General features: G+C 42.8%; 1 protein-coding gene across 1 annotated transcript in view; it reads left to right on the top strand.

Annotated features, from left to right (window-relative positions):
- The window catches only part of vav3 (vav guanine nucleotide exchange factor 3), a gene marked incomplete at its 5' end in the record, with an annotated part of 236042 nt that overhangs the window by 197825 nt on the left and 10590 nt on the right, over positions 1-27627 (top strand). Inside the window, 3 exon segments of the mRNA XM_084325889.1 lie at positions 9128-9215; positions 10923-11052; positions 19752-19838. Coding sequence (XP_084182015.1) covers positions 9128-9215; positions 10923-11052; positions 19752-19838 — 305 coding nt within the window.

Below are 27627 nucleotides of genomic sequence, written 5' to 3'. Positions count from 1 at the left end.
TCACAGCCTGCCAAACACCTCTGTCTCTACGCCTGTACGTCACAGCCTGCCAAACACCTCTGTCTCTACGCCTGTACGTCACAGCCTGCCAAACACCTCTGTCTATACGCCTGTACGTCACAGCCTGCCAAACACCTCTGTCTCTACGCCTGTACGTCACAGCCTGCCAAACACCTCTGTCTCTACGCCTGTACGTCACAGCCTGCCAAACACCTCTGTCTCTACGCCTGTACGTCACAGCCTGCCAAACACCTCTGTCTATACGCCTGTACGTCACAGCCTGCCAAACACCTCTGTCTCTACGCCTGTACGTCACAGCCTGCCAAACACCTCTGTCTCTACGCCTGTACGTCACAGCCTGCCAAACACCTCTGTCTCTACGCCTGTACGTCACAGCATGCCAAACACCTCTGTCTCTACGCCTGTACGTCACAGCCTGCCAAACACCTCTGTCTCTACGCCTGTACGTCACAGCCTGCCAAACACCTCTGTCCAAGAGAGCAAAAAATTTTACCAAATCTGAACTATTAAATGCGACTATAACGTTGAATTTGGGTGTATACAGAATATCACTAATTAAGCTTGTCTGAAAATGTATGAGTTATGCAGGGATGTAGAAAAGTAAACAGACTATAGTGCTACAGGTCTTTTCTGTGTAAACTATATCTTTCTTCACCTTCGTCGTTTCCATGGATACGGTGAAAAACCAAGGCTGAACAGTTCTTATTCATAAAAGAATAAAGAGAGAAGATATATGGTGAGAACAATATTATAATATTATTTATTCAATATGTTAAGGGAAAATAATATGAGGTAGCACCGATTAGTTTACTTCCTGTTTTGGCAGAGATGTTTGACAGTGGAACGTCATCCAACTTGATGGTGGCGCTGGTGGGGATGATGATGATGATGATGATGATGATGATGATGATGATGATGATGATGGTGACAACAGCAACAACAACAGCAACAGTAATAATACCTAAAAAATAATACATTTTATTTACATTGCACTTTTCAAAGACACTCACAGTAAATCAAGCAAATAGCAACAGCCGGAACTCCACAGCACAAAGCGTAAGCCTTAAACAAATAAAATACAATAAAATACCCAACAAAAATACCAACAGGAAAAAAAGGGTAACTCCACAAATATGTCAAAATATCAATATGCCGGGGGTGCCCGAGTGGCGCACCGCATACAGCACTACGGTGCAACACGGCCAACCCGGGTTCGACTCCCGGACCTGGTGATCTTTGCCGAATGTCTTCCCCGGTCTATCTCCCATTCCTCCTCTCTCTCTCTCTCTACCGGACTGCCCAGTAGCAAAAATCAATAAAAACCTACAAAAACATAACTTGTCCGAAAGGACAAGTAACATTTTTAAATATCAATATGCCAAACTAATTTCCCACGTGTGTTTGAGTCAGACACCCACGGCCAAACCACAATATATTAAAATAAAAAGTAATGTTACTGTAAACAACAACAGCGGATGATGCACCTACTTGGTTACATGGACGGAGTGCGGCATTGTGGTCCTTGGTGTTCTGCTTGATGAATCCCTATCATGGAAACCTCATATCACAGCCATAACTACAAAAATGGCCAAGAGTATTGGTATTCTTGGAAAAACACGTCACTTGCTGAGCACCGAGGTTGCCACAATGTTATATTACTCTATGGTTTACCCATATATCAATTACTGTAATTTAGTTTGGGGTAGTACGCATCAGACCAAACTTGAGCCCATATACCGTCTGCAGAAACGAGCTCTAAAAATAATCAGCTGTGTACATCGAAGTCATTCTTCTCAGCCTCTATTCCATAAGTTAGGTATCCTCAGTGTTTATCAAGTGAATCATCTTCAGACTGGTTTATTTGTGCATAGTTCTTTAAACAGAGCCCTTCCCCCTTTTTTTCATGACATGTTTGCCCACAATCACCAAATTCATAATTACCCCACACGTAGTTCCTGTTTGCTTAGACCACCCTTTTCACGCACTTCCCAATCTCAGTTTTGTTTGCTCTACCGAGGGTCAAAGTTGTGGAACTCTTTGCCTCCACATATTTTGGAATTTTCTTTTCTGAAATTCAAAAGAGCACTGAAATCTCATCTCCTAGATCACCAATATTTCCCATATGGACTTCCTTTACAAACTGTAGTCTGATGGCTTGAGGTATTTTGTTATTGTATTTTCGTTTTATTATATATTCTTACTGTCATTGATTGTTTTCTCTATACCAGAAATCGTATGGCATGGGGTGCCTACTTCGGTGTCTATGTAGGCCTGCTTGTGTGTGTTTGTTTGTTCAGGGGGGGTGGGGGGGGGGGGGGGGATTTTATTTTATTTTATATTTTATATTTATCTTGATATAATGTAGTTTTGCTTCCTGGTGAATGCCACATGCAAGCCCCTTGAGGGTTTTTAGGCAATTCTCCTACACATCCCTTGTGGACTATATTGTATTATATATGTAACTGTTTTTATATGTGTAAATAAACAAACAAACAAACAAACAAGTCACTTCCGGAGAAAGCCATTTCCACCGCAGTGTTTTGTCAATGTGTCTGATGCCTTGTTTCATCTGGATACCTGAACAGATGTATTTATTGTGCTAAATATTTACAGGTAGAACAACTTTACAAACTTTTACAATAATTATTCCAGTGTATACTGAAGCTAAAGGTGTCAAGTTACCCCTTATGAACCATGAAAGGTTCAACCTATTACTGTGATGGATCACGGTTTATGTGGGTTTTATTTTAGTTTATTCTAGGTGCTTTGCATTATTTCATCTTTCTGTGAGGGATGGCTGTCTATTTCATCTTTCTGTGAGGGACAGCTGTCAATCACTGGCCTCTGCAGTAATTGCCATGCGGCATGGCAGGTGTGTGGGCTTGATTGCCACCTGATGGTGTCAGGTGTGCAGTGCCTTGAAGTAGGTTTGGTTGACTGTGTTTGGATGCTTGTCCATTTCATGTTTTTCCCTCAACAGTAGAGGAGTGTCCCAAGCTATGCTTCTAGGGTTTTCTCTGTCTCTAGTGCTATTGTTTTTCTTGTTGTTTTCAACTGCTAGGCAGTGGTGGTATTTTGGATTTGTACCCAGTTATTTACTGGTGTTTTGTGTTTCCTACAGTTTTTATTTTTATTTATTTTATTCTTGTGTTTTCCCCCACCCTCTCTCATCGCTCAGCGATTCCAGTGGTTACCCCTCTGGGGTAACTTTAAGATTCCCCTTTTTGTGTGTGTCTGTGTGTGTGTCCTACACCCCCCCCCCCAATCCTTCAATTACTGACATCACACATGTCTGTACTGTAACTCAGATTTCATGGAAGTACAGAGACGTTCTCCTTCTCCAGGGGAAGAATGTGAAAAGTTCTGCACAAATAACAATGGACCTCACTCACTAACATTCTCGTAAGTTTCCTCGTAAATAACCTCGTAAGAAGTTCGTAAGAGGAAACATACAATAGTCCTCCTCCGGATTCTTGAACACATGAAGACATGCTCTTAAGTGGCCAAAAATGATCGCAACTGAATGAAGAATGTCCACTGATGTACATACAGTATATTATTATGAATATTATTATTATTATTATTATTATTATTATTATTATTATTATTATTAATATTATTATTATTATTTTATTATTATTATTATTATTATTATTATTTGATTCTGAGGATGTCTGTAGAATCGATGTGAATGCAATCACCATGATTTCTCCTAAATGAAGTTAAGAACACGCCGCCAGTGTTGGGGAAAGTTCACTTTCTACATGAACTAGTTCAGTTCACAGTTCACAATTTTTAAAATGAACTAGTTCAGCTCATAGTTCATAATACAATTTTGAACTAAAGTTCATGGTTTCAAAAATGAACAAATTTATAGTGTATAGTTCTTATAGTATAGTTCTATAGGGGGGGGGTCCTCCAGTTCATCTATGCCATCATCCACACCATAAGAAAGCAAAAACAAAACAAAAAGAAAAACAAGCAAAAAGGAAAGCAAACCAAGACAGGCACTGTACAGTATTGCACTTGCCTCGAGCCCATTCACATGTAGACATACATATATTTATTTTTTTCTATACTAAGTCTGTCCATACAATGGGGCATTGGGCCTTTAGAAGGATCCGAGAAATTTCAGCCGGACAATAGTCTAATAGTGGGGCCCACACCTCCTGAAAGGAAGCGTTGTTGCCTCTATGCATTGCACAGAGTCTTTCATTGGGTAGCACACCGAAGATCTCTCTATACACATTTGTATAGATGGAGGCTTATCCTTAATCCAGTTTATCAGAATGCATTTCCGGGCTGGAAGTAGAAGTTTATCAAATAGTTTGAATTGTAAGGGTGTCAAATGAATTTCCTTTGATGGGAGTCCCAGTAAGAAAGCTCCCGGATACTTCTTTATTTTCACCTTGAAAATGTCGCTTAACTCACGTGCCACTTGGCCCCAGAACCTGGATAAACACTTACATTCCCAAAAGTAGTATAGGTACCCAGATCTGTTTGACATTTCGAACATAAAGGAGATATTGAACGGCCCATTTTGTTAGTTCTTTTTTCAATATGTTGCTGCAAGCTATTATTTGTAAAAATGATTGAACCACAGACAGCAATCAGAATATTGGCATTTGCATTTCCATAACGCTTTGCTGCCGCCCATTCAGTCCACACTAGTAGCAGCTGCAGCTTTCATCTCTACAGTATATTTTCAAAAACATGAGGAAAAACTTTGCTTGAATTGTCTTTATTATGAAAACAAAAACAGGACGTTTGCTTATTCTCATGTGCCGTTAAGGTTTGCTGTCGACGTCATTGATGTACGGACTTGCTTCTTCAAACCGGGTGGACAAAGTTACAGACAAACGTTAGATTTTTTCCGTCTGAGTCAGTACTGACTTTAACGTTCAACTCTTTTAAATGCTCATACGCCGACGTCGTAGAGGTAGAGTCTGACTACTGCTGCAGCTCTCGGCTTCTGCTCGCCGATTCCGCTGTTCCACTGTTTGTTGTGAGGAGTCTGATGACGTAGACCTTGACCAGCTCCGACTATCTCGCCTGGGTTGCCTAGGCGACCCACACCTCTATCTTTCTCTCTTGCGTTGTTTTGACTCCATCCCTGGTTACTTGGCACCTATCTCGTCACCCTAGCAACACTTTGACCCATATCTCTCTCCTCCTCACAGGCCCTGAACTCATACAGAACAGATTCAGTCTTAAATTCTAAACACAATTAAAAGGTGTTTTACCTACAGTACATACTTTACATACTTTCTCCTGTTATGATCATTATGAAAACCAGATATCTTTCACCCTGGACTGAAAAGCTTCAGGAAAGCCTGGTTATAGGCTCAGTCTGAAAAGCTTCAGGAAAGCCTGGTTATAGGCTCAGTCTGAAAAGCTTCAGGAAAGCCTGGTTATAGGCTCAGTCTGAAAAGCTTCAGGAAAGCCTGGTTATAGCTCAGTCTGAAAAGGTTCAGGAAAGCCGGGTAAAGCCCAATCATTTTTCTGTGTGTTCTTCTGAACCAGCAAAAAAACGTTAATACCTTAGTTAAATATCTCTCTACACTTCCCCCCAGTATCCATGCTTTACATGCTGAGGCAGGTGAATTACTGATTATTTTCTCTTGAATAACTATTAACTCAATCAGCGCCAGAGGGCGCTGTGTACTGTGTGGTAAGAAGGCCACCGCTTGGGAGCTCCAGTAGCTCACCACGTACCGCGAGTGCTATTTCAGCGCCGTGGACAACCGCGCTCGCGCGGATCTGGGGCTGAGCGCGTTCGAATCCCGGACGGCAGCCGTGCCTTTCCCAGAGTGTCTTTCCCCCCCATCTGAACCCTTTCAGCCTGCATCTGTCGGTCGAACTTGACCAAGTATGAATGCGAAGAAAAAGCGATAAACGCTAAAAGAACCAGGTGACTGGTCAAAGTTTAAAAAAAAAAGAAGGCCACCGCTTTAAAGTATAGGAATGCGTGGCTGTGTTTGCAGGGCTCAAACTATATTATATATCATAGCTATGGATATAATACTATTGCCCATTTGACATCAAGTATATCTATCATTCAGTTTGTGAAAAAGAAAAAAAGATTTCATCCATACATTCCCGTTTTATACCGTGGTGAATATGAGTATAGTTGAGTAATCCTGTCTAATCCCAGAAAACTACGCTATGCAGCAATACGTGCATTTCACAAAAACGTGCCGTTTCTCGCCTGTATACGCTACTATTTCTAAATCAATGCTATATTATCGGTATTATGTTTCATCATGAATGCATGAAGGGGGGGGGGGGGGGGGGGGGGGGGGGCGTTTTTCTATGCTTTGATCGTCACCAACGGAATACGTTACACACACACTTTACACACATACGCTCGGATCGCAGTGAATTGGATCAACGCAAGATTGATACCATATAGCCCTTACCTTGACTAGGATGTACTCCAAAAAAGAATATTCCAATTATCTGATCGCCATTCCAAGTATTGATGTCGATCGTGTTGCCAACATAATCCACCAAAGAACATGAACCACGAACCAGGAGTGCTTGATTCTCCTCAATCCATGCATTATAAACGCTTGTCCTGCCCGACAAGGAAAACCCCGCCCGGACACTTAAGATCGACACACACAGAGAGTTTCAAAGGATGTGAAATACCGGCCGCAAGGTGGCAGGCGGCAGTTTTGGACGTTTGCAATCTCAGACTCATTCCCAATGATAACACAGGCTCCCTCGATGGATTATGAATGGGAATATCGAATAAAATAAATTACGATAGAAAACCAGATTTTTCTCGGGTTTGGCGCTCAAGCGAGTTAACCCGACTTTATTCGTGAGTGGCGTCCAATGAGTTAATAATAACCTGATCAAGCTATGTGTATGGCTGCACTCTGAGGACCATTGATACCTGGTCCAATGGCTTAGGACAATATTGATCTAATAGTGATGCTCAGTACGAGATGAATGAATCCCTATAAACAGACATGTTTGAATAAGCTCGCAATGTGCAGCCCCTCAGTGCCAAGTTGGGTTGGGACACACTTTTCCCTAAGGGGAGCCAGTTTGCTTCACAGTGAGGGGACGGAAACATCCCTGTTTTTTTTTCTCCAAAAAGGGGCCCTTTTCTCAATGCCTTCAAGTCCCACCAGAGCTGAAGTCTTAATTGCTTGTGCACACACAGGACCGGCTCTCTGAACACACCGCGGAGGCCGGCTGGTGCGACTGTTCAGACTGTTAAAACCTCACAATGAAAGCATCAAAAGGCAACATTGAAAAAGTGTTTAGCAAACCAGAACGCGCATCCCCTTCATTCTCCTTTCTGTGTAGCAGAACTGGGAGATGATGTTTGATGAGTCAGTCCAAATAGCTAAGATGCCCCCGAGCCTGTCAGAATGTTTGGGCTGACATTTCAATTCAGAGTAGGCCCGGCAACTGGGAGGTGTTTTTTTAAGAGGCTTTTGGGTATAATATTGGGAGGGGGAGATTATAGCGCCTAAGAGGCGATAAGAGATTTATGATGAGAGAGTAGTAGACATCAAGATGGTACAAGATGTACCAGATGGCGATAAATAAATTGGAATATTGTTTTTGGATTACTCCCGGCCACAGGTAAGGGGGATTTGACGTACATTTTAGCTTGATCCTGCAATGCTTTCATACCGATCGGGCTGATAACCGTTTTTAGTGTTCAATGCGAATGCCTTTACTGACAATCAAATAATCAGAAACGACCCCCCCCCCCCGTTCATGCATTCATGATGGAACATAATACCTATAATGTGGATTTGATTCCGGAACAATAGCAGGTTCAGGCAAGAACCAGCAATGTCTACAATGGAATCGATGTATACTGTCATAACTAAGCATTTCATGAATTACCCTAGACTGCTCTAAAACCATACTTATATTCACCACGGTATAACACGGGAACATATGGATGGAAAATTATCTATTTTTTGCATCATGACTGGAAGAAACTCAATGTCAAATGACTATAGTATTGTATCCATGGCTATAATATAGAATATAGATTTAGCTCTACAAACAAGGTGACTAACTCCCATCGTTTACAGCGTGGCAGTAGCTACCACAGGATAAGGCTAATCGCCGGCGGTCAATGAGTTAAAAGTAGTGAGGCGGATCAATTTGTCCATATTCAAAGTATTTTGCATCACGTTCCAACTGCTGGGAATTGCAAATTGAAAGGAGGATTGATCACGATTGATTGAGGAAATGTTAGCAAGGGGAACATCTAGCGAGATAATATGGTAAGCAGCTCTGGTGTTATAGTTATACGGACCACTAGCCTAGCTTAAAACTCCAGGAGAATTGTTTTTGACTCATGGTCCATATCCGCTTCCAGCCGGATAGCTTTCTACTGAATGCACAGAGAGGAAATTGGTATCTATCTTCTCTTGTCTTCGGTAAGCACATGTCCCATAATGTTGGCATGTTCCTTTAAGGTTAAGGCTAAAGTGGCTAAAGTGGCTAAAGTGTTGAGGTGTCAACTTGCACCTTTGAGACCACTGATACCCTGTGGTCGAGTATCCACAAATAAACCAGAAAATATAATATTCCTGTCTCTCAGACAGGAAAGTACAGGAATATTATACTGGTTTATTTGTGGAAACAGGGATAGGCCTACTCAAGCAAAGGGTATCAAAGGTGCAAGTTGACACCTTAACACTTAATATAAGTTATTAATATATGACTTTAACCGGTATATTGCCACTAGAAGCCGTTACTCCGAGCACTATGTGTCCTATTGAATACTCTACAACCTTCTTGACTGTAACGTTTACCCTCCTACAGACGGGGATCATACCCACGGCCCTTAGCTCATGACCCCCAAAAGTCCCTCCGTTAGTGCACGCAAAAAAATTATGAGGGATCGACCACATCCACACACACACACACACACACACGCACCCAAATTCTCCCCCAAAACCCTCCCATCATCCGTGTTAGAAACCTTCGGGTCCCATGCATTACACTGACAGCCCCACTGTCCTCGGGGGGGGGGGGGGGGGGGGGGACTGGCAGTCAGGGCTCCGATCAATGGCTGTGATCAGAAGAGTGAGATTACGTTCATAACCTATTCAATGGCCCACAGGTACAACAACGACGTGAAGCACATCAAGATTCTGACCAAAGATGGCTGCTTCCACATCGCCGAGAACAAGAAGTTCCGGAGCATAGAGGTGAGGTGCTTTCTGGGTCGTTGCTTTAAAGGTGCACTGTGGTAAAAAATAAATAAAATAAAAACATATTCACATGCAAACATATACATGTAGTTCTTACAATTATCTATGTCACCATAACCCAAAAACAAAACCATTTTGAGGCACATTAAACCAAATGTAATTATTTTTATAAATAAAGAATAGATTCTAGGCAGCCTTGGACACTGAAAAGGTAGCTCTTCAGGTAGCTTTCTAGCAGTATCAATCTTCCGGTGCACAATTTTCATAACTAACAATTTCTTGCTGTTATGAAAAATAACACCTTTGAAATGTCCATTTCTCTGACTGCACAGTGACCTTTAAAAACAGCCGCAATTCATAAATAAATCATAGCGCTTCCTTAATGAAGTGTCAGAACTGAAATCTTATTTTAGCCGTGTGTATGAAAATAGCTGTGATTAGAGATGTATTTTCTACTGGCCTCAGGGGTTTAGGAGTTGGAGACCAGATATGTCTAGTACATATATCGGACGGCCTCCTGGAACTTGTTTGTGTCCCAGGGGTGATTTGCAGAGCAGATGCTATTAACATGGGTTTCTTTTAACCTTTTATCTGGAAGTCGGGTTGTCTCAGAATATCAACGCTACATTTGAGTCAAGCTTTTTTTCCCTCATTTGTAACAAAAAGCTTCAGCTTCATGACATTCGCGAATAAGGATTCCACACTTTCATGGAGATATTCAAATAATGTTGGTAATTTTCAACACAACATATGCAACTGCAACTTTCCGTCTGTTAAAATGATACTTAGCAACAGATGGTGATTGTGTGCTCTACCGCATCTGAATGGCCAAAGTCATTTGAAATAAACATTGATGCAAGTTGATGCATCGATCAAATCAAGCCACCCTGATTGAATTAGAAACCGTTGAGATCAGGAGGATTTTTACTTTGACTTTCTCAACCGTTTGCTGTCTGTTCCTCATATTCCACGAATTAGTTGAATCAGCATTTAGGAATGTGACATGTAGCTATTATACACACAAGTATCTGATAAGGAATGTCAAATGTCACATTATTTATTCTGCCGCAAGAAAAGATGGCAATTTACATGACAGGGGAGAAGTAATGAGAGTCAGGCTTACATTGGATTTCCAATACTGTAATTAAGGATGTACAGTACAGGGGTTTGAAACATTTGGCCATATGGAGCGCCCTCTCCAGAGTTGTGTATATGTGTGTGTGTGTGTGTGTGTGTGTGTGTGTGTGTGTGTGTGTGTGTGTGTGTGTGTGTGTGTGTGTGTGTGTGTGTGTGTGTGTGGTGGAGGACTCTTTCTGATGTGTGGATGTATTACAGTAGATCTATTTAATTTGCTATTATGTCTTGATTTCGAGCTATTGATTTGATGTATATTTATGTATGAGTATTGCAATTGCTTAATAAATGCTTGATAAAACTCTCTCTCTCCCTCCCTGATTGGTGTGTGTGTGTGTGTGTGTGTGTGTGTGTGTGTGTGTGTGTGTGTGTGTGTGTGTGTGTGTGCGTGTTTGTGTGTTTGTGTGTGTGCATGTGTGCGTGTGTGCGTGTTTGTGTGTTTGTGTGTGTGTGTGTGTTTGCGTGTGTGTGTGTGTGTGTGCGTGTGTGTGCGTGCGTGCGTGCGTGTGTGTGTGTGTGTGTGTGCGTGTGTGTGTGTGTGTGTGTGTGTGTGTGTGTGTGCGTGTGCAGGAGCTGATTGAGTACTACAAACACCACTCCCTGCGGGAAGGGTTCAGAAGTCTGGACACCACACTGCAATTTCCTTACCGCGAGTCTGAGAACGCTGCCGTGCACCGCACCAACCGGCCCGGGGGAACCGGTGAGTTACCACTCCCTCTACCTTATACTAACCAAAGAGATAACAAGTCAAGAAGGAGGCAGGCTGTTTACACTTTGTTTCCTCTGCCTGTGTCTTCTTGTTGTCTAACATACACTGTACAGCAGGGCTATTCAACCTCAGTAGCAAGTGGGCCAAACACAAAGCACTCTGTCAATTATTGGCTACAAATAACTCGTACAGTATGATGCTAATAGATTACTACATGGAATTTACCTGATCACGTGCGTCCCTTTTCTTTCACTTTAATGGTGTCCTTGAAATGAATCCCAGAAAGGAGCCAGTTCGTACAAAGGATTTGCAGACAGCCTCTTGCGGGCCATTAAAAATATCCCGGGGCTGCTGGTTGAATAGGCCTGCTGCACAATAGACCTGTGGTTTGGGCCAATTCACTTGAATGAAGCGGTAATGTGTGTTTGTTCATGATTGAGTCTTCATTTTCAATTGATAGTTTGTAAAACTGTCTGCAAGTCCTGCTTCCCTTGGTTACTGTTACCTTACAAACAATGTGTCATGGTATTTCCATCATTCTGTGGTCACTAATTAAACCATGGTACTGGTATTATTTAAATACAAACATGGAACTATGGCGATCCATAAAAGATCAGGGCTCTGACCAGGGCTCTGACATTAGGACTGGAGTTAGTCCATGGGCGCTGGACTATGACCGTCCAATGCTCCTAAATAGTTAGTATGGGTTAAATGCAGAGGTTATATTCCTTCCTGGTTACAGTATATGTAAATGTACTTGGCAAACAACAATTTATCTACGGCAATACGTGACTTTTACGTATTTACATATAGTTGTACCACATTAAATTATTCATACGATGGCAGCTATTCTGGTAAGGAAGACAATACCATCAAACTACCACAATCCTTTTTTGTAAGGGGTGCTATGTCTGACAAACATTCAAGGTGAAATTAAATGAACATTTCCCAGCAGATGTTTGGGATAGTGTGTGTCAGTATGACAAGTTGACCAACACTTTTAAACATTAGCCAGCGCTGACGTCAGAGGAAGCAGTGCCTCAAGGCAGTTGGATTGCTGGACTGCTCTGTCAATCAGGATTTAGTGACTTTAGTGGACTTTTGTAATAACATTGGATCGGTCAACTTTCCAAAAGGTTTTTCTGTACTGCATTTTGAGGAAACAACACTGCACGGATTCATGAAATAACCCTGATGTAGACACCCCAATATTCAATGAGCACCTCTTTGTGACACACAGAAACCAAAGCAATATATTCTGCGCTAGTTTGGAACAAATGGCTGATACAAGATACAAGATACAAGATACAAGAGTTTTATTTGTCACGGCATACAAGTATACAATGAAATGCGGGGGGTCTTGCCCGCAACGATGTGCATAATTACAATAGTAATATATAATAAGAATCCAATAGAACGACATTGTGCAATAACAAGTAACAAAGTAGGGCATATCGGTATCTGTACATGAGTTATTTACAGAGCATGGTAGGACATGCTAGGTCCTGTGATACACTGTTAGCTACGGATGAGGCACTGGGTCTTTATGTACACTGCTATACGATGCTATATTTTACAATCTCAAGCTATACTATACTATTCTTAAAGTGACCTTTCCTTCTGTAAAGTGACCATAAGTGTGAGCGTGTGCGTCTGACCATACTCCCAATACAGGTCTATAGTTTCAACTTTTGTCAATGGTTTAATTTCTAGTTCAGGCCTGAATTAAAAAAAATTATATGGCTTTGGATTTCAAAATTGGAATTTTCAATTAATGACGATGTTAAAGAAATATCTCCCCTTGATTTATACCATTACTTTTCTCCTGACATTGACAATGTCAAGATAGTGTGCACTCGCCTATATATTTTTTTATTCGTGCTGAGCTTTTTCCAGGAATGCTTGCGATGACAGATGGGAGGCCTACAGTAAAATACCATCCACACTTTTCCAGGGAGGAGAGCAGCCTACTTTGCATCTCAAACTAGAAAAGTTTGTGAGCAACAAAACAATTAGAAACCACCCGAGAAGAACCAATTTTTTTCCCACTATGAAATGCTAGTGTTTTGTCTGGCTGGTTTTTAGGGTGAAGTATTTAAATAGGAATAGACACAGCCGTCGACGCCCGCAGACAAAGCAGCTCCCAGCACCATCGAGGAGCTGAATAATGCTAAAAGTTGAGCATGATTACTTAACACCTCTAAACCCTTGTCCACTCTGAAGAGCTACAGTGCTTTGTAATAGGGGTATATGGTGTGACTGAGCTTCATATGTAATTTAATAGCATATCGCCTGATGAGCTACTCAGATGTTTACATTTGTCTCGACACCAGTGACAGTAATCCAGGGTGATGCTGCCAGGGGAACACCACCACCCAACAGTACGATCAATATTTGTGAACGTAGGCAAAAACATGTACAAAAGCTCTCTTTTTAAAGGTGCAACACGTGGCAAACTGACACCGAGAGTCAGACCAGGAGTAAACCCAGAAATGACCCGTGTACTCCCTTGCTACTGAAAATAATTGGTAACAGCAGACATCCTTGTCGCCACACACACACAGCCGCGTGTGTTCCTTCGAAGCAGAATCTTACTGCAGAACTGATGTTGAGTGCATTCCCAGCGGAGATGAGCGAGTTAAAACACAACAAAATCTACCAGGCGGCGTCCCTGCGAGCAGCGCTGACTCTCCTCGGTCAACGGAGAATTTATGCCATAGCGCAATTAGCGGCAAGATGGGCTTTCTTCATTTTAGCACCATATGCCACTGTGTAAAAAAAAATTAAAAAGAAGAAAGAATTCCAAAGCTTTTGCTGAAGGTTGGTCTGTGATGTGAAGGGAAATGTGGGCAGATTGCAGAGAGACTCGTAGACATTTCAGATGAAGGCTGTCGCTCAAACTCTCCCTCGCATCACACTCAGAAATCCCCCCCAAAACAGACACATCCGAGATAGAGACCAAGACGTGCGCTGGATGAGTCCACCGTCTCTCTCCCTCGCTTCTCTCCAAGGTCCTTCCCTCACGCATCCGTCTCCCTCATTCACATTCAAATGACTCCAGCACGGCTAAAAGGCTGATGAACGTTCATCTTTTGTTCTCGAGTGCCCATATCTTTTGAGAGTGGCTCTGTGCCGGATGCTTGTCCATCATCTTAACCGCCATAAACACAGTAGCTATATTTAACTTTTCAGAATGTGTCCTTTGTGGAAAACAATATATCCTACAGGATAGATCAGGGGTACTTGAAGTTGCTAACTGGATTGTGTGTGTGTGTGTGTCTGCGTGCGTGTGTGTGTGTAAGAGAGCCTGCATCTCTTTTAATTAGCCATTCGTCAGCCAGCGCATATTTTGTATTCCAGTTTGTTCTGTAAACAAGCGTTCACACAACCAAAGCGTGATGAAGGCGTGTTTCATACCGAGACACCATTAGGACTTGCTCAGCTGGCCCTCTGCAAACTGATCGGTGTTCCTCAGAAAAGCAGACATATCCCTTCACTCAGGCGCCGGCCGCTCACCGTCCAAAGAAAAGAGTATAAAGCTCATGGATTGCGGTGCGACGTGTCTTCTTATGAATGAATGAATGAATGACCTTTATTTATATAGCACCCTTCACAGCACGAATGCACAGGGTGCTTTACACTACAGCTTAATATAAAAACACAATAAAAACAAAATCAGAAATAAATGACAACAACAACAAACAGCAGTTAAAAACAGTGAAACCTTACCGAGTGCAGTTAGAAAACGCTTCCATTCCAGTCGGAAAGGCGACGCAAGACAACACATTATGCATGCCATAATTTTTCCACATAATATGGATGTAACCACAATTCAATTATTATTATTAAACTATACAACCGTATACAACCGCGCTTCAGAAATGTATACAAACCCAAGAGACGGCATCATTGTTAGGTATATGGAAGCGTGATAATATATGACAATTCAAAATATCAAATCTCTGAGGAAAAAAGAAGAAGAGAAATGAGGTGAAGCGATGTGTAGAGAATCTAGATGACATCCTGCTTCTAGCGCTGGACTATACCTTCCACTGCTATCAGGCATTCTAGAGGCATCACTGGACATGACATACTGTACTGGATATGTCAACATCTGTATTCATTGAAACAGCCATAGAGGAGTGTATGGTGTACAACTGTGAGAACGAGAGAAGGAGAGCATTGAACCTTTTTGACATAGTGGGTGAAAGAGCTTAAATAATATCAGCCAAAACAAAACAAAACCAAAAAAGATAATAAATATATATATATATAAATGAACATTCATTATTTAGAACAGTTAAACATTCATAGCATCTATTAGCTATTATGGTGTTTATTAATGTGTGTTTTAACCCATTCTCTGCTGGAGCTTATATCCATCCTAGTAGCCTCTCTGCCAGCTCTATTTGTCTATGGAGATGTTCACCTTCTTTGCAGGGCTATAACTTTTTTAATTGTATTGCTAAATTGACATTACTATGGCCCATTCAACATCAATTATCTATCGTTCAGGATGTAGGAACGTTTTACTTTTTCATTCACACATTCATACAATAATACGGTCTAGAGTATAAATATGTTTTTATCGTTTTCTGCAGTATTTCATAGAACGTGAGATATAGCCATAAATGCATATATTAGATCATCAAATGCAGTTTGATACCGATCGACGCCAGATTAAAAATTTCAACTGTACATGATCCTAGACGTGTTGACTGATCATCTGCGGTTGACCGGAGGGGGGGGGGGTCGTTTATAATTCCGTGGCCGACGTTAAATCATTTATGTAGTATGGGTGTTATATAGATCAGAGCAGTTTGTATCGAAAATGGTAAAGAAAAATGCTGAAACTCACCCCAGTCTCCTCTTACCGTTGGGTGATGAGCGTGGAGCAAAAAGATCGCTATTATGGGATGTTGATCTAGGTGATCCAGTTCCGGTTTGTATAATACTAATATACGTCCAATCATGTTGTTTATTGAGTTATGGCAACGGATCGATATGCACAGTGTCTGGATAGAGTCCCGCGAGCGATAGCGAGTGGCCGGACAGAATAGGGGACGGACTAAGCACTTCCGGCCACTTCCGGTTTTGGCAACTCGCCGATCGGCCACCAGGTGGCGGTATTGAAGCGTTTCAGAGTTGAGCGGAGTCCTACAACACCAGCAAAGACTCCGTGGGTGAAATGTGAATACCATGACGAAAATATGAAATATTTATCTCAAAGACGCCGTAACCCGTCATTGGCAGATTACGCATGGCGAGGAATGACGTGTAAACACGTCATCGGCGGAGAAAGGGTTAATAAGCAATATCTCTTAACACTAACCCTAACCCCAAATATAATTAAGATGCGTCAAAATAGGCTAAACCGAATATCTAATTACAGTTCGGAGGGTCAAAGCATGTTGGGGAGGGCTAGATTTAGCCTTGGCCAACCCTGGCATAGGAGAGGAGAAAAGGGAATAAGAGGAGTGGAGAAAAGGGGAGGAGAGGAGAGGAGAGAGGAGGTGAGGAGAGGAGAGAGGAGGTGTGTGTCTTTCTTGATGCGTAGTGGCGTCTGTAGTGGTGGTGTGAGAGGCCATGCAGGATCCAGTGTTTCCCCTAGGATTTTTTTACTAGTGTTGTCGCAGGGCACGCGTGTCACGGATACGTGGTGTCAACAGTGTCGTCATAGAGGCGCGCAGTAAGGCGGTTGTTAGTATCGGTGCATTCCATGTTTAGTCCAGGTTCTGTGGAGGCAGGTAAGAGAGAAGGGGGGGGGCTGGGTGTGTGTGTGTGTGTGGGGGGGTTAGTCCAGGTTATGTGGAGGCAGGTAAGAGAGGGGGGGGAGCTGGGTGTGTGTGTGTGTGTGGGGGGGGGGGGGTTAGTCCAGGTTCTGTGGAGGCAGGTAAGAGAGGGGGGGGGGGAGCTGGGTGTGTGTGTGTGTGGGGGGGGGGGGGGGGTTAGTCCAGGTTCTGTGGAGGCAGGTAAGAGAGGGGGGGGGAGCTGTCTCTTAGTCTGCTGGTCCTGCAGCTCGGAGGCTCCTCATTCTCCTGGGTGGTCATTATGTAGTCTGGGTGGTCATCATGTAGTCTGGGTGGTCATTATGTGTAGTCTGGGTGGTCATTATGTGTAGTCTGGGTGGTCATCATGTAGTCTGGGTGGTCATTATGTGTAGTCTGGGTGGTCATTATGTGTAGTCTGGGTGGTCATTATGTGGTCTGGGTGGTCATTATGTGGTCTGGGTGGTCATTATGTGTAGTCTGGGTGGTCATTATGTGGTCTGGGTGGTCATTATGTGTAGTCTGGGTGGTCATTATGTGTAGTCTGGGTGGTCATTATGTGGTCTGGGTGGTCATTATGTAGTTTGGGTGGTCATTATGTGTAGTCTGGGTGGTCATTATGTGGTCTGGGTGGTCATTATGTAGTCTGGGTGGTCATTATGTGGTCTGGGTGGTCATTATGTAGTCTGGGTGGTCATTATGTGGTCTGGGTGGTCATTATGTGGTCTGGGTGGTCATTATGTAGTCTGGGTGGTCATTATGTGTAGTCTGGGTGGTCATTATGTAGTCTGGGTGGTCATTTTGTGTAGTCTGGGTGGTCATTATGTAGTCTGGGTGGTCATTATGTGGTCTAGGTGGTCATTATGTGGTCTGGGTGGTCATTATGTGGTCTGGGTGGTCATTATGTGTAGTCTGGGTGGTCATTATGTAGTCTGGGTGGTTATTATGTGTAGTCTGGGTGGTCATTATGTGTAGTCTGGGTGGTCATTATGTGGTCTGGGTGGTCATTATGTGTAGTCTGGGTGGTCATTATGTAGTCTGGGTGGTCATTATGTGGTCTGGGTGGTCATTATGTGGTCTGGGTGATCATTATGTGTAGTCTGGGTGGTCATTATGTGGTCTGGGTGGTCATTATGTGTAGTCTGGGTGGTCATTGTGTAGTCTGGGTGGTCATTATGTGTAGTCTGCGTGGTCATTATGTGTAGTCTGGGTGGTCATCAAAAAACGTGGATGAATAAGAGAAATCGTCAAAATCGCCCATTTCTGACTGTGTTTTATCCCAATGGTCACTTTTGTGACCATGGTTACATTTCCACCTCTTGAGGTTAAAATATGCATGCAAGCATATCATTGTCATTACATATCAGTAGAAGACCCTTTAATTAGTATATATACAACATACTATAGTTTAATCTGTAAAGTAAGATGTTGTACTTACTTCTTTTTGTGGGGTGTTCTGGCAGCCATTTTGTGCTGCATGGACAAACAGGAAGTAGACTGGCCTGGTCATGTGATGATTCAAGCTAGTCACATGACCTTTATACAATTTGAAAGTAGACAACATGTTGTTTCTTGTGAACGTTTATTTTTGTATCCAGAGCAAACTACCATGCTACTAGAGCTTCTAGAAGTAAAAGAAAAATGTGACCATTAGGATTGATTTGATTTTAGAATATCATTAAGTCAACTATCCAGTTCGTTTTTATAGTGTAACGTTTGGCTACTTGAAGGAGAGAGAGAGAGAGACTGAGACTCAGTATGCGCAACGCTAGTCAGTGACTTGCGGAGCACGCACTGTGCTCCGTTGTCTCGGAATGGATTTGGTAGTTTTTATCTGAGTCTCCATAGACCGTGCCGCGCCACCGTTTTAAAGTCGTAGTGAAGATTGATTTATATGAAAACCGATTTATGTATAATTTAGCTAGCTCGCTTGTTACTGGGATTAAAGAGCTTTAAAAAAAATGTATTAATTAAATTATATATATTATTATTATTTCTTTAAAAAATAAATCGTATGCTTTCTGGAGGGGCGGGGGGTCCCGTTGGCGGGGCAGGCCGCCCCGTCAAGGCAATGGTAGGTGAAACACTGGGATCCATTGTAGAGCAGATGTTTGAAAGCAGTGGACTCAGAAAGGAGAGGAGAGACATTGTACGCTTCAGGCATTTGTCTATACAAGGGGGAGAAGCGTCTCCATTGGGCTACTGGAGAAAATCCTGCTTTGGTAATACAACGTTTGTTAATTAAACATGTCACAATTGTGTGGAATTTCGTTCACATTGGATCCTTTAGCTAAAATTCCCTGTTGAGATGAGACCTATGGGTATACTACTATCTTAAAGCTAACAGTGTGCAAGCTAGCAATACCCTGTTGGTTTAAAATCTCAGAATTGGCCACAACATTGTATTTTCCGCAGACAATTAATCTCAGAGTTACCAAAATGTATCAGCTCTCTGTTCCCTTTTCTATCCGTTATTGTGTGTTTTCTATCCGTTAGAGTGTGTTTTCTATTCATTTAGAGTGTGTTTTTTCCATGCATGCTGTCGGAGCACAGATGTCAAAGGAAGTCATGACAGATCGGCGGAGCACCGTGATTATCTTTTCCGCTTTACACTAAAGAAAGACGTCCTCTCTGCTTCTTGTAATTTATTCGTTATCCAACTACAAACTGTGAAAGAAAAAATGCTTTTGAGTTGGTTTTAAAAACATGCTTTCTCTTTCCTTTGCTTCTTCCTCTTTCCTCCCCTTCCTGCCCACTGCCCCCCTTCCCTTGCCCTCTCTCTCTCTCTCTCTCTCTCTCTCTCTCTCTCTCTCTCTCTCTCTCTCTCTCTCTCTCTCTCTCTCCCTTCCTCCGCTGCCCCTCCTCCCTTGCCATCTCTCTCTCGCTCTCTCTCTCTCTCTCTCCCTCCCTCCCCTGCCATAGCCCCATTGCTCTGCGGCCTCTCTTTTGTAACGCCTGCCGGCTACAGCTTTGTACCTCCCTCCTCTGCCCCCTTCTGGTCAGGTACTGGTATCGCTTTCTTTCTTTCTTTTCTTTCTTTTCTTTCTTTCTTTCTTTCTTTCTTTCTTTCTTTCTTTCTTTCTTTCTTTCTTTCTTTCTTTCTTTCTTTCTTTCTTTCTTTCTTTCTTTCTTTCTTTCTTTCTTTCTTTCTTTCTTTCTTTCTTTCTTTCTTTCTTTCTTTCTTTCTTTCTTTCTTTCTTTCTTTCTTTCTTTCTTTCTTTCTTTCTTTCTTTCTTTCTTTCTCTCCCTCTGACTTCCTAGCTTTCTTCATCTGTCCACCTCTCTGTCCGTTTCTGTTTTTCACTCTCTTCTGGCCTTTCTTCTTCTATTTAGTCCCCATCCCCCTCCGTCTTTCTTCGCCTCCCTCTCTTTTCTTTCCCTCTCTTTTCTCTCCCTCTCCATCTCTCTTTCTCCCCTCACTCTCTCTTCTTATCTGTGATGATCTCTTTCTCTCTTCTAACTGTCCTTTTCTTTGTGTTGCTTGCTTAGCATGCGGATGGCAGCTCTCTGCGCACTCACAGCCATGTCATCACTGCTTGTACACATCCGCCATGATCTCACCTCTACCATATGTGTGTGTGAGAGAGAGAGAGAGAGAGAGAGAGAGAGAGAGAGAGAGAGAGAGAGAGAGAGAGAGAGAGAGAGAGAGAGAGAGGGGCTGGCACCTCAATATGAATCAGATAAAAGAGCCGTTTGAAGTGATATTGTTCCATGGAACAACAGTAGCGTATATGAAATCGCTCGCACAGGCCTGAGTTTGTGGGTGGTATTAACCACGTAAGCATCGGGCAAAAATGGGGCTAGTTTTGCACAACACGCCTGACGATTGCATACCCAAAGTAATTTGCAATTTATTATACTTTATACTTATATAGCACATGCATGAGTCTGGTCTGTTTTGAAAGGGAAAATTCTGATATTTCTTCTATAACAAAGAAGAATCACTCTGAGTGGTAATGAAATAGAGTTAAAGAGGTTTGAACACTGAAGTAAAAGATTAGTTTACTCACATTTCTGTTTAGTTGTTGCCAGATCCCTGTTTTTAAGTTTCAGCTGAGAGGTAGGAGCTGGAAAACATAACAGTTCCATAGCCTGAAGTCCTATCTAATACAGGTTCAAAGTTTATAACAATCCCACAGAAAATGAGTGTTTTACAAAGGTTTTTGTTACGTGTGTACCAGCGTTAATTTGGCATGATTATCCAAAATGGCTGTCCGCTCCCATTCATTCACGTGAGTCAAAACAAAGGACTTCCCTGGCTTCTTCTACCCCTTTCTGGTTGCGATCAGCCCCCGCATGGAATAGCGTTGGCTCCAGAATTTCATTGGCTACAAAGGTGGTCAATAATTTTTGCCATCAGCGGTAACTGGTCCGTTCAGGACCCGACCAAACCGGACGTGGTCACTTATCCAAATGGCTTGTCAAATGACGCTCGTCGGATGTTTCGTCTTGTAACTCTAGACTGGAATCATGCAATAGGTTGAGTGTGGTGACGATTGAAAGGCAGCAAATTCAACTTTCCAACAATGTATTGGTTGATTGGCGAAAATGCAGCCCGGAGCCGACAGATGAGGGCAAATTGCCGTGACGTGCGTCCGATGCTTAACACTTTGGATGCCACGGACGTGTTTTGTCGTTAGTTCATGCCGACCGTTGACTGCCCCCGACGCTATATAGGTTTTTTTTTTTTTTTTTTTTTTTTTTTTTTATTATTGGCGATTTGAATTCATATTTCATCAATCGAGCCTCGGGTTCAGAATTTGGTCAGAATTTATTGAAAGGATAGCCCCTTGAGATGCAGCATCTCATTTTAGAGGGGGTTAGTGCTGCAGAGTCTCTCTGAGCTCAATTGGGAAGATACCGCACCCTATCGTCTCTCCCTGTGGTACTGCCCCCATTACTTTACACTGCTGAAGGGGGGGTGGTCAGTTTGCTCATTTTACTTTTCCCTCAAGCCAACTGAAGAATCAATTGTGCTCGCCGGCCCGGAAAACGCGTGGACTATGTATTTACAGGACCCAACACTGTAATCAATAAGTGTGATCGATATTTGGAATGGCGATCAGGAATTGGAATAATCTTTTTGGATAACATCTGATCTCAGGTAAGGAATTTATTTGACCAGTCTTAGGATAATCAGAGCTGTTTTCACAGAGATATAAGCGTTTGCCCTATGCATGTGTGTGTGTGTGTGTGTGTGTGTGTGTGTGTGTGTGTGTGTGTGTGTGTGTGTGTGTGTGTGTGTGGCTGTGATCGCTGATGAGGAAATGAGAGAATAGATTTTTCAGCCCGCCTCTATAGCGTGCATAAGTACACATATACTATCGATAATCTAGCGTAACGATTCATAAATAGGCTGAAAAATTACAACGTTTTTGTGTATGCTAGAATATTCCAGTAAATGCCTTTTATCACGGAATCTATATATTTTCCTGAAAAACGACGGCTTTTCAAAATGCTATAAAACGAAAATGAACCGATTAAAAAACAATCCGTTTCGACAATGTTGACTGCAAACAAGTCATTGATAAGCGACAGGCAGATTAGACACATAGCCATAATTTAAGACAGAGATTATGCGTTCACAACGCTATCATTGAAGTGGGTCCTGGCATTTAACAATGTTTCCCATGTTAATGGCCGGGCACTGAAAGTGTTAAGTGGTTAAAGCCCTTGAGAACTTTTGCGTTTGTGATCGTCGTTCCATTTTGTTTCGCTTTGTTTGTTTGTTTTGAATAATTGAAAAGGTTTTCAAGAGAAAAAGTGGAGCCCTGGCAGTGGAGGCGGAGGCGGAGGCGAAACAATGTTGCGATGCGGGGGTGGTGTGATTTAAGCAGCCGCGCCTGTCTGGGGTTTAGTTAATTGGGCCCAGGAGCAGGGGCTGGCTGCGCACCTGTTGGGCATCAGAGCAATCGATGGGCACAGGTTAAATCACCCCCCCCCCCCCTCCCTCCCCGCACCACACACACACATGCACACATACACACATGCAACCACATAGAGAGAGCCATTGTCACGACAGCATTCCATCTGCTCTTGGCTTGTTACATCCTGCCACTCTCTTCAATAAACTGGCCTGCTGTTTCTACCATCTCTGACTGTGTCCCTGGTGCAGCAGAGAGGCCTGTAGAAAGGGCACATCTGCCACAGTCGTCTTTTTAATATTCTAACCAAATAAACTCTGATTGCTTATGGAGGGAGTGCAGCACCCCTCCATCTTGCACTTCAATATTATTGGGGGAAAAAGGACATTTCTTTTTGAAAATGTCAATTCTGAAGTGAGACTATATGACTTGGGGTCAGTGGGAAGTCAATAGAGTCGGCTAGCGTGTGACCACAGATACCCAGGACACCCAACATATGAAGCGAATGCATTGCAAAACCTACAAAAAGAGAGAGAGAAACAGACAAACAGAAAGAGAGAGAGAGAGAGCTGATGTGAAAGGTGTTGTCTTTGTGGATTATGCAGAGCCAATTTGTTTTGGTGCTTTGTGTGTGTGTGTGTGTGTGTGTTTGTGTGTGTGTGTTTGGGCCTCCTGTACAACTAGGTCCCCATGCCAAGCACCTCTCTTTTTTCAAATAACATCTCTCAACAGATGGGGGGGGGGGGGGGGGGGGATAGTCATGACTCCCAGTGTTGCTATGTGACTGTTGAACGTTTCTTGTTACTTAAAAATGTGGTGCCTGTTAGCTGCTGAAATAATTGGGAGACTGAAATATTTCAACCTTTCAGGCAGACTGATTTATGATGGCCCGGTGGTCAGAGAGACGGGTTATGAAACGCAAAAGGTCATAGGTTCCATGCAGCGACACACACATGCAATTTCTGGGTTGCCGATGAAATTTAGTCTCTGCGCTTTACCCATCCCGTCGGCTTGAAGCCTTTCTCCAACGCGTTCGTGTTTCTGCATCTCTGATTGGCCAGGTCATGTGACATGTACACCCAATCGTGGGACCGCAAGTTTTTACACTGGTTAAGCTTAGGCGCTCTTTCGAAGTTGAGTTGTCTTAGAGCATGGCGATAGAACGCCTGCCCTGATTCCAAACTCTAACCTTAACCAACTTCGAAAGAGTCGCCTAAGCTTAACCAGTGATAAACTAGGCATTAGGTATTTTGCAGGCTGTTCGACCCGGAAATAGGCGCAGAACTTGCCGTCCCGCGATTGGCGCACATGTCACATGACCTGGCCAATCAGAGCGCAAAACGGGAACCCGGAAACACGGACGCGTTGGAGAAAAGCTACATGCATCCCGTCGTCCTTCCCCCCAAGGTCAGCCAGAAGCAGACACGGGCTGCGATGTGGGGCCGAGCCCGGGGACCAATCCAAGTGCTCCTGTCCGTCTTCGTCAGGGACGCAACAGCGTTAGCGATCTGTTCTGCATGTTGTTCCATTGGGTTTATATTCTGGATGGGAAACCCTTGCGAGCATGGGGAGAACATGCAAACTCCACACAGAAAGGCCAGGGAGATACCCCACCTGTGTACCTGGCAACGCGCAGGGCCTGGTCCCCAAGCGGGAATCAAACCCTGGACCTTCTAGCTGTGCCACAAAAAAAAGCCTCCGCCCAACGTGGGGCTACAGATAAGATTCTATTACATCTAAATCCCCCTGAGCTGTCAAGGAACACGTGCCAGTGCATCCATTTTCATTCCAATCTCCAACAGGTGGCAGGCACACATTTATTTTCTAGTAGCATACCTGTACATGTTAGGCAGAGCTTAACCTCTTATCCCTAGCCATATTTCAGTACTATATCTACAAAAGAACCTGTAAATCATCTGCCCTTTATTATTTTTTTTCATGTCTGGTCAATGTTACCATGGTGTTATTCACCGTTAAAGATGAAAAGAATATATAATAATAATAATTGATATTTTCCTTTGGTTCATTACAATTTACTCAAGCATAGTAACAGACACAATATTTCTGAAACTGGGAATACATTCCCTGAGGTCCATAGATGTCCCTAGATACCAGGAACATGCAAATGGACCTTGTAGAAGTGGAGCAATCCTCGATTTTCTCAGGGTATGTACTTTTAGGCGAATCTTCTGAAAATATGGCTAGGGCTTAAGAGGCTAAAGAAAATCAAGTTACTTTGCTTAGATTGCTGATTGATTGATTGATTGAAAACTTTATTAACAGATTGCAGAATGGGTACAGTACAGTACAGCTCAATACATACAATTGTTAAGGGCAGGGTTCCCACGGACTTGGAAAACATGGAAAACATGGGATTCATGGGATTCATTTTCCAGGTATGGAAAGGCATGGAAACTGAGCAAAAGTGACCAATTACATGGAAATAGAAACAGTTGTCCTGGAAAATTTTATTGGATGATGTGTAATAAAATTTAACTATTGAGCACAGAATTAACACGAGTTTATAAAAACCCTTTACACGTGAACAGCTTTTACTGTAGATAGAAATGGATGATCCCATGTTGTAGAGCATGCTCTTGGCATCCTATATGGTATATTGGATGTTGGAATTTGATGCAGGCAGCTTGGTGAGCCAATGGAGCCTTGGCATCTACAGTGAAACTTGAGTGAAACTTCTTATGCAAGTTTATCCTCCAATGTAAGTAGCTGTGTTTTAACTGTGTGGTAAACCTGGGTTTATCAACGTTAGTTAGTAAGCAGTGCAATCTTGCTAACTAGCTAGCCAACGTTAGCTCTCATAACGAGCCAGTTAGCCAGCGCCAGGTACAGTAGCTAGCCAACGTTAGCTCTCATAACGAGCCAGTTAGCCAGCGCCAGGTACAGTAGCTAGCCAACGTTAGCTCTCATAACGAGCCAGTTAGCCAGCGCCAGGTACAGTAGCTACCAACGTTAGCTCTCATAACGAGGCAGTTAGCCAGCTCCAGGTACAGTAGCTAGCCAACGTTAGCTCTCATAACGAGCCAGTTAGCCAGCACCAGGTACAGTAGCTAGCCAACGTTAGCTCCAGGGGCGGGGCTAGGGGGTGGCTACTTGGGCTCAAGCCCCGAATGTTTTCTGAAAAGCCCTGAATCTATTTTAAAAAAAAATAAAAAATAAATTTAATTTTTTTTTCCTGACAATTCATCATTGTTACATGAAAATACGTTTGCACCAGATTTAGCAGAAGCTAATTTCCATCTGTGGTCTATCCAGCTGCTAACTGTATTTGAGTGAGTTAAGTCTTGGTGTCATGGTAGACTCAGACCTAAGCTTTAAATCACAATCAACAAGTTGACAAAAACTTAATTCTTCCACCTTAGAAACATAGCATTTATAAATCAAAAGGACGCTGAAAACCAGATCCATGCCTTTATTTCAAGCCAACTCGACTACTGTAATGCACTCCTTACTGGCCTCCCTAAAAAATACGATGATAACTATTTTATTGCAATGCACTATTGCATTATTTTATTCTATTTTACTAACTTTTATTGCACTGCACTATTTTACTTTGTATCAGTGAATCATAGACGCCTGGCCATAAGAGCATTCGGAGCATCTCTGCTCTCCCACTATTGAACTTGGGGGAGCAAAGGTATGCTCTTGCTCCACCACTTTTTGATCATATGAAAAATATGATATACCCCCCCCCCCCCAATATATAAATCTAACCATAACTACGTTATGGTTAACTGAGTTTTATAGTGAAAAGAGCAGCTTTATTGGTCAAGATTGAAGGCTCTATATTGCAGGAAATTGCACGTACAGGTTAATTAAATTCAAAAAAAATCTGCCGCTTGCCTGCAAAAAAAATAAAAAATAAGAAAATAAAAAAAAATAAAAAGGCGGGCACCTATCTGGGCTAAGCCCCGGATCTCCTATAATCCTAAATCTGCCCCTGGTTAGCTCTCATAACGATAACCAGTTTGATTTACAAAAGCTTTTACAAACGCTTTTACAGAGTAAGAGTAGTAGGGGTGAAACGATGCAACCTCACAACGATTAATTTCGATTATGATTACGAGGAGTTGAGAAGAGTAGGAAAAGAAGACAGGAGCGGACACGAGGGGAGGTGTGGAGAGGAGGACAGGATGAGATAGGAGAGGAGTGGAAGAGAGAACATATATCAATCCCAGTGCTCATGTGTTCCAGTTCAATAAATTGTTGTTCTTCTACAGCTTGTTGCATTATTTCATGCATTGATATTATCAATAAGACATAATCTCTAAGCATTTACAATGTAGACTTGACTGGTACATCTTTTAAATCAAGTAAGTAGTCAGGTGTCCTAGGGGGTGTGTGTGTGAGGGGAGGGGGGGCGCGGATGGGGGCGGAAAACTTCAGGGGCCTATAGATCATCACTTAATATGGTACCTGGAAAATCAGGAGGTAGTATGGAAAAATAATTCAAGGCAAGCGTGGGAACCCTGAAGGGGATGCAGACCAGAGAAAGACTTTCGTCTTGTTTACATCAGGGTCCCCCATTTTCAATTCATCATAACATATATGACACACACGACATACAGATAGACAGTATCTGTACATTGGAGGGGGGGGGGGGTTGGGTAGGGGGTGGGGGACACTGTACACTGTACATTGGAATACTGACAAAACCATACTTGGTCATTTACTGTACAACTGGGTTAGGACATTTGTGGGGGCCAGTTTAGAATGGCAGTCTCCCATAGGTGTTCTTTGAGAGTGTTTTTGACAGTGGGTAGTGATTCACATTCCTTTACAGCTTTGGGTAGGGCGTTCCACATTGATGTGGCATAATTGCGAAACGTGTTTAGTCCCTTGTTTGAGCCGAATCTGGGTTTAACATGATTTGTGGAGCTCCCTCTGGTGTTGTGGTCGTGGTATTCACTGACCTT

Source organism: Notolepis coatsorum (genome assembly GCF_963971535.1).
Source record: "Notolepis coatsorum genome assembly, chromosome: 12".
NCBI classification, from domain to species: Eukaryota; Metazoa; Chordata; class Actinopteri; order Aulopiformes; family Paralepididae; genus Notolepis; species Notolepis coatsorum.
This window is presented reverse-complemented; position numbering and strand designations above follow the sequence as displayed.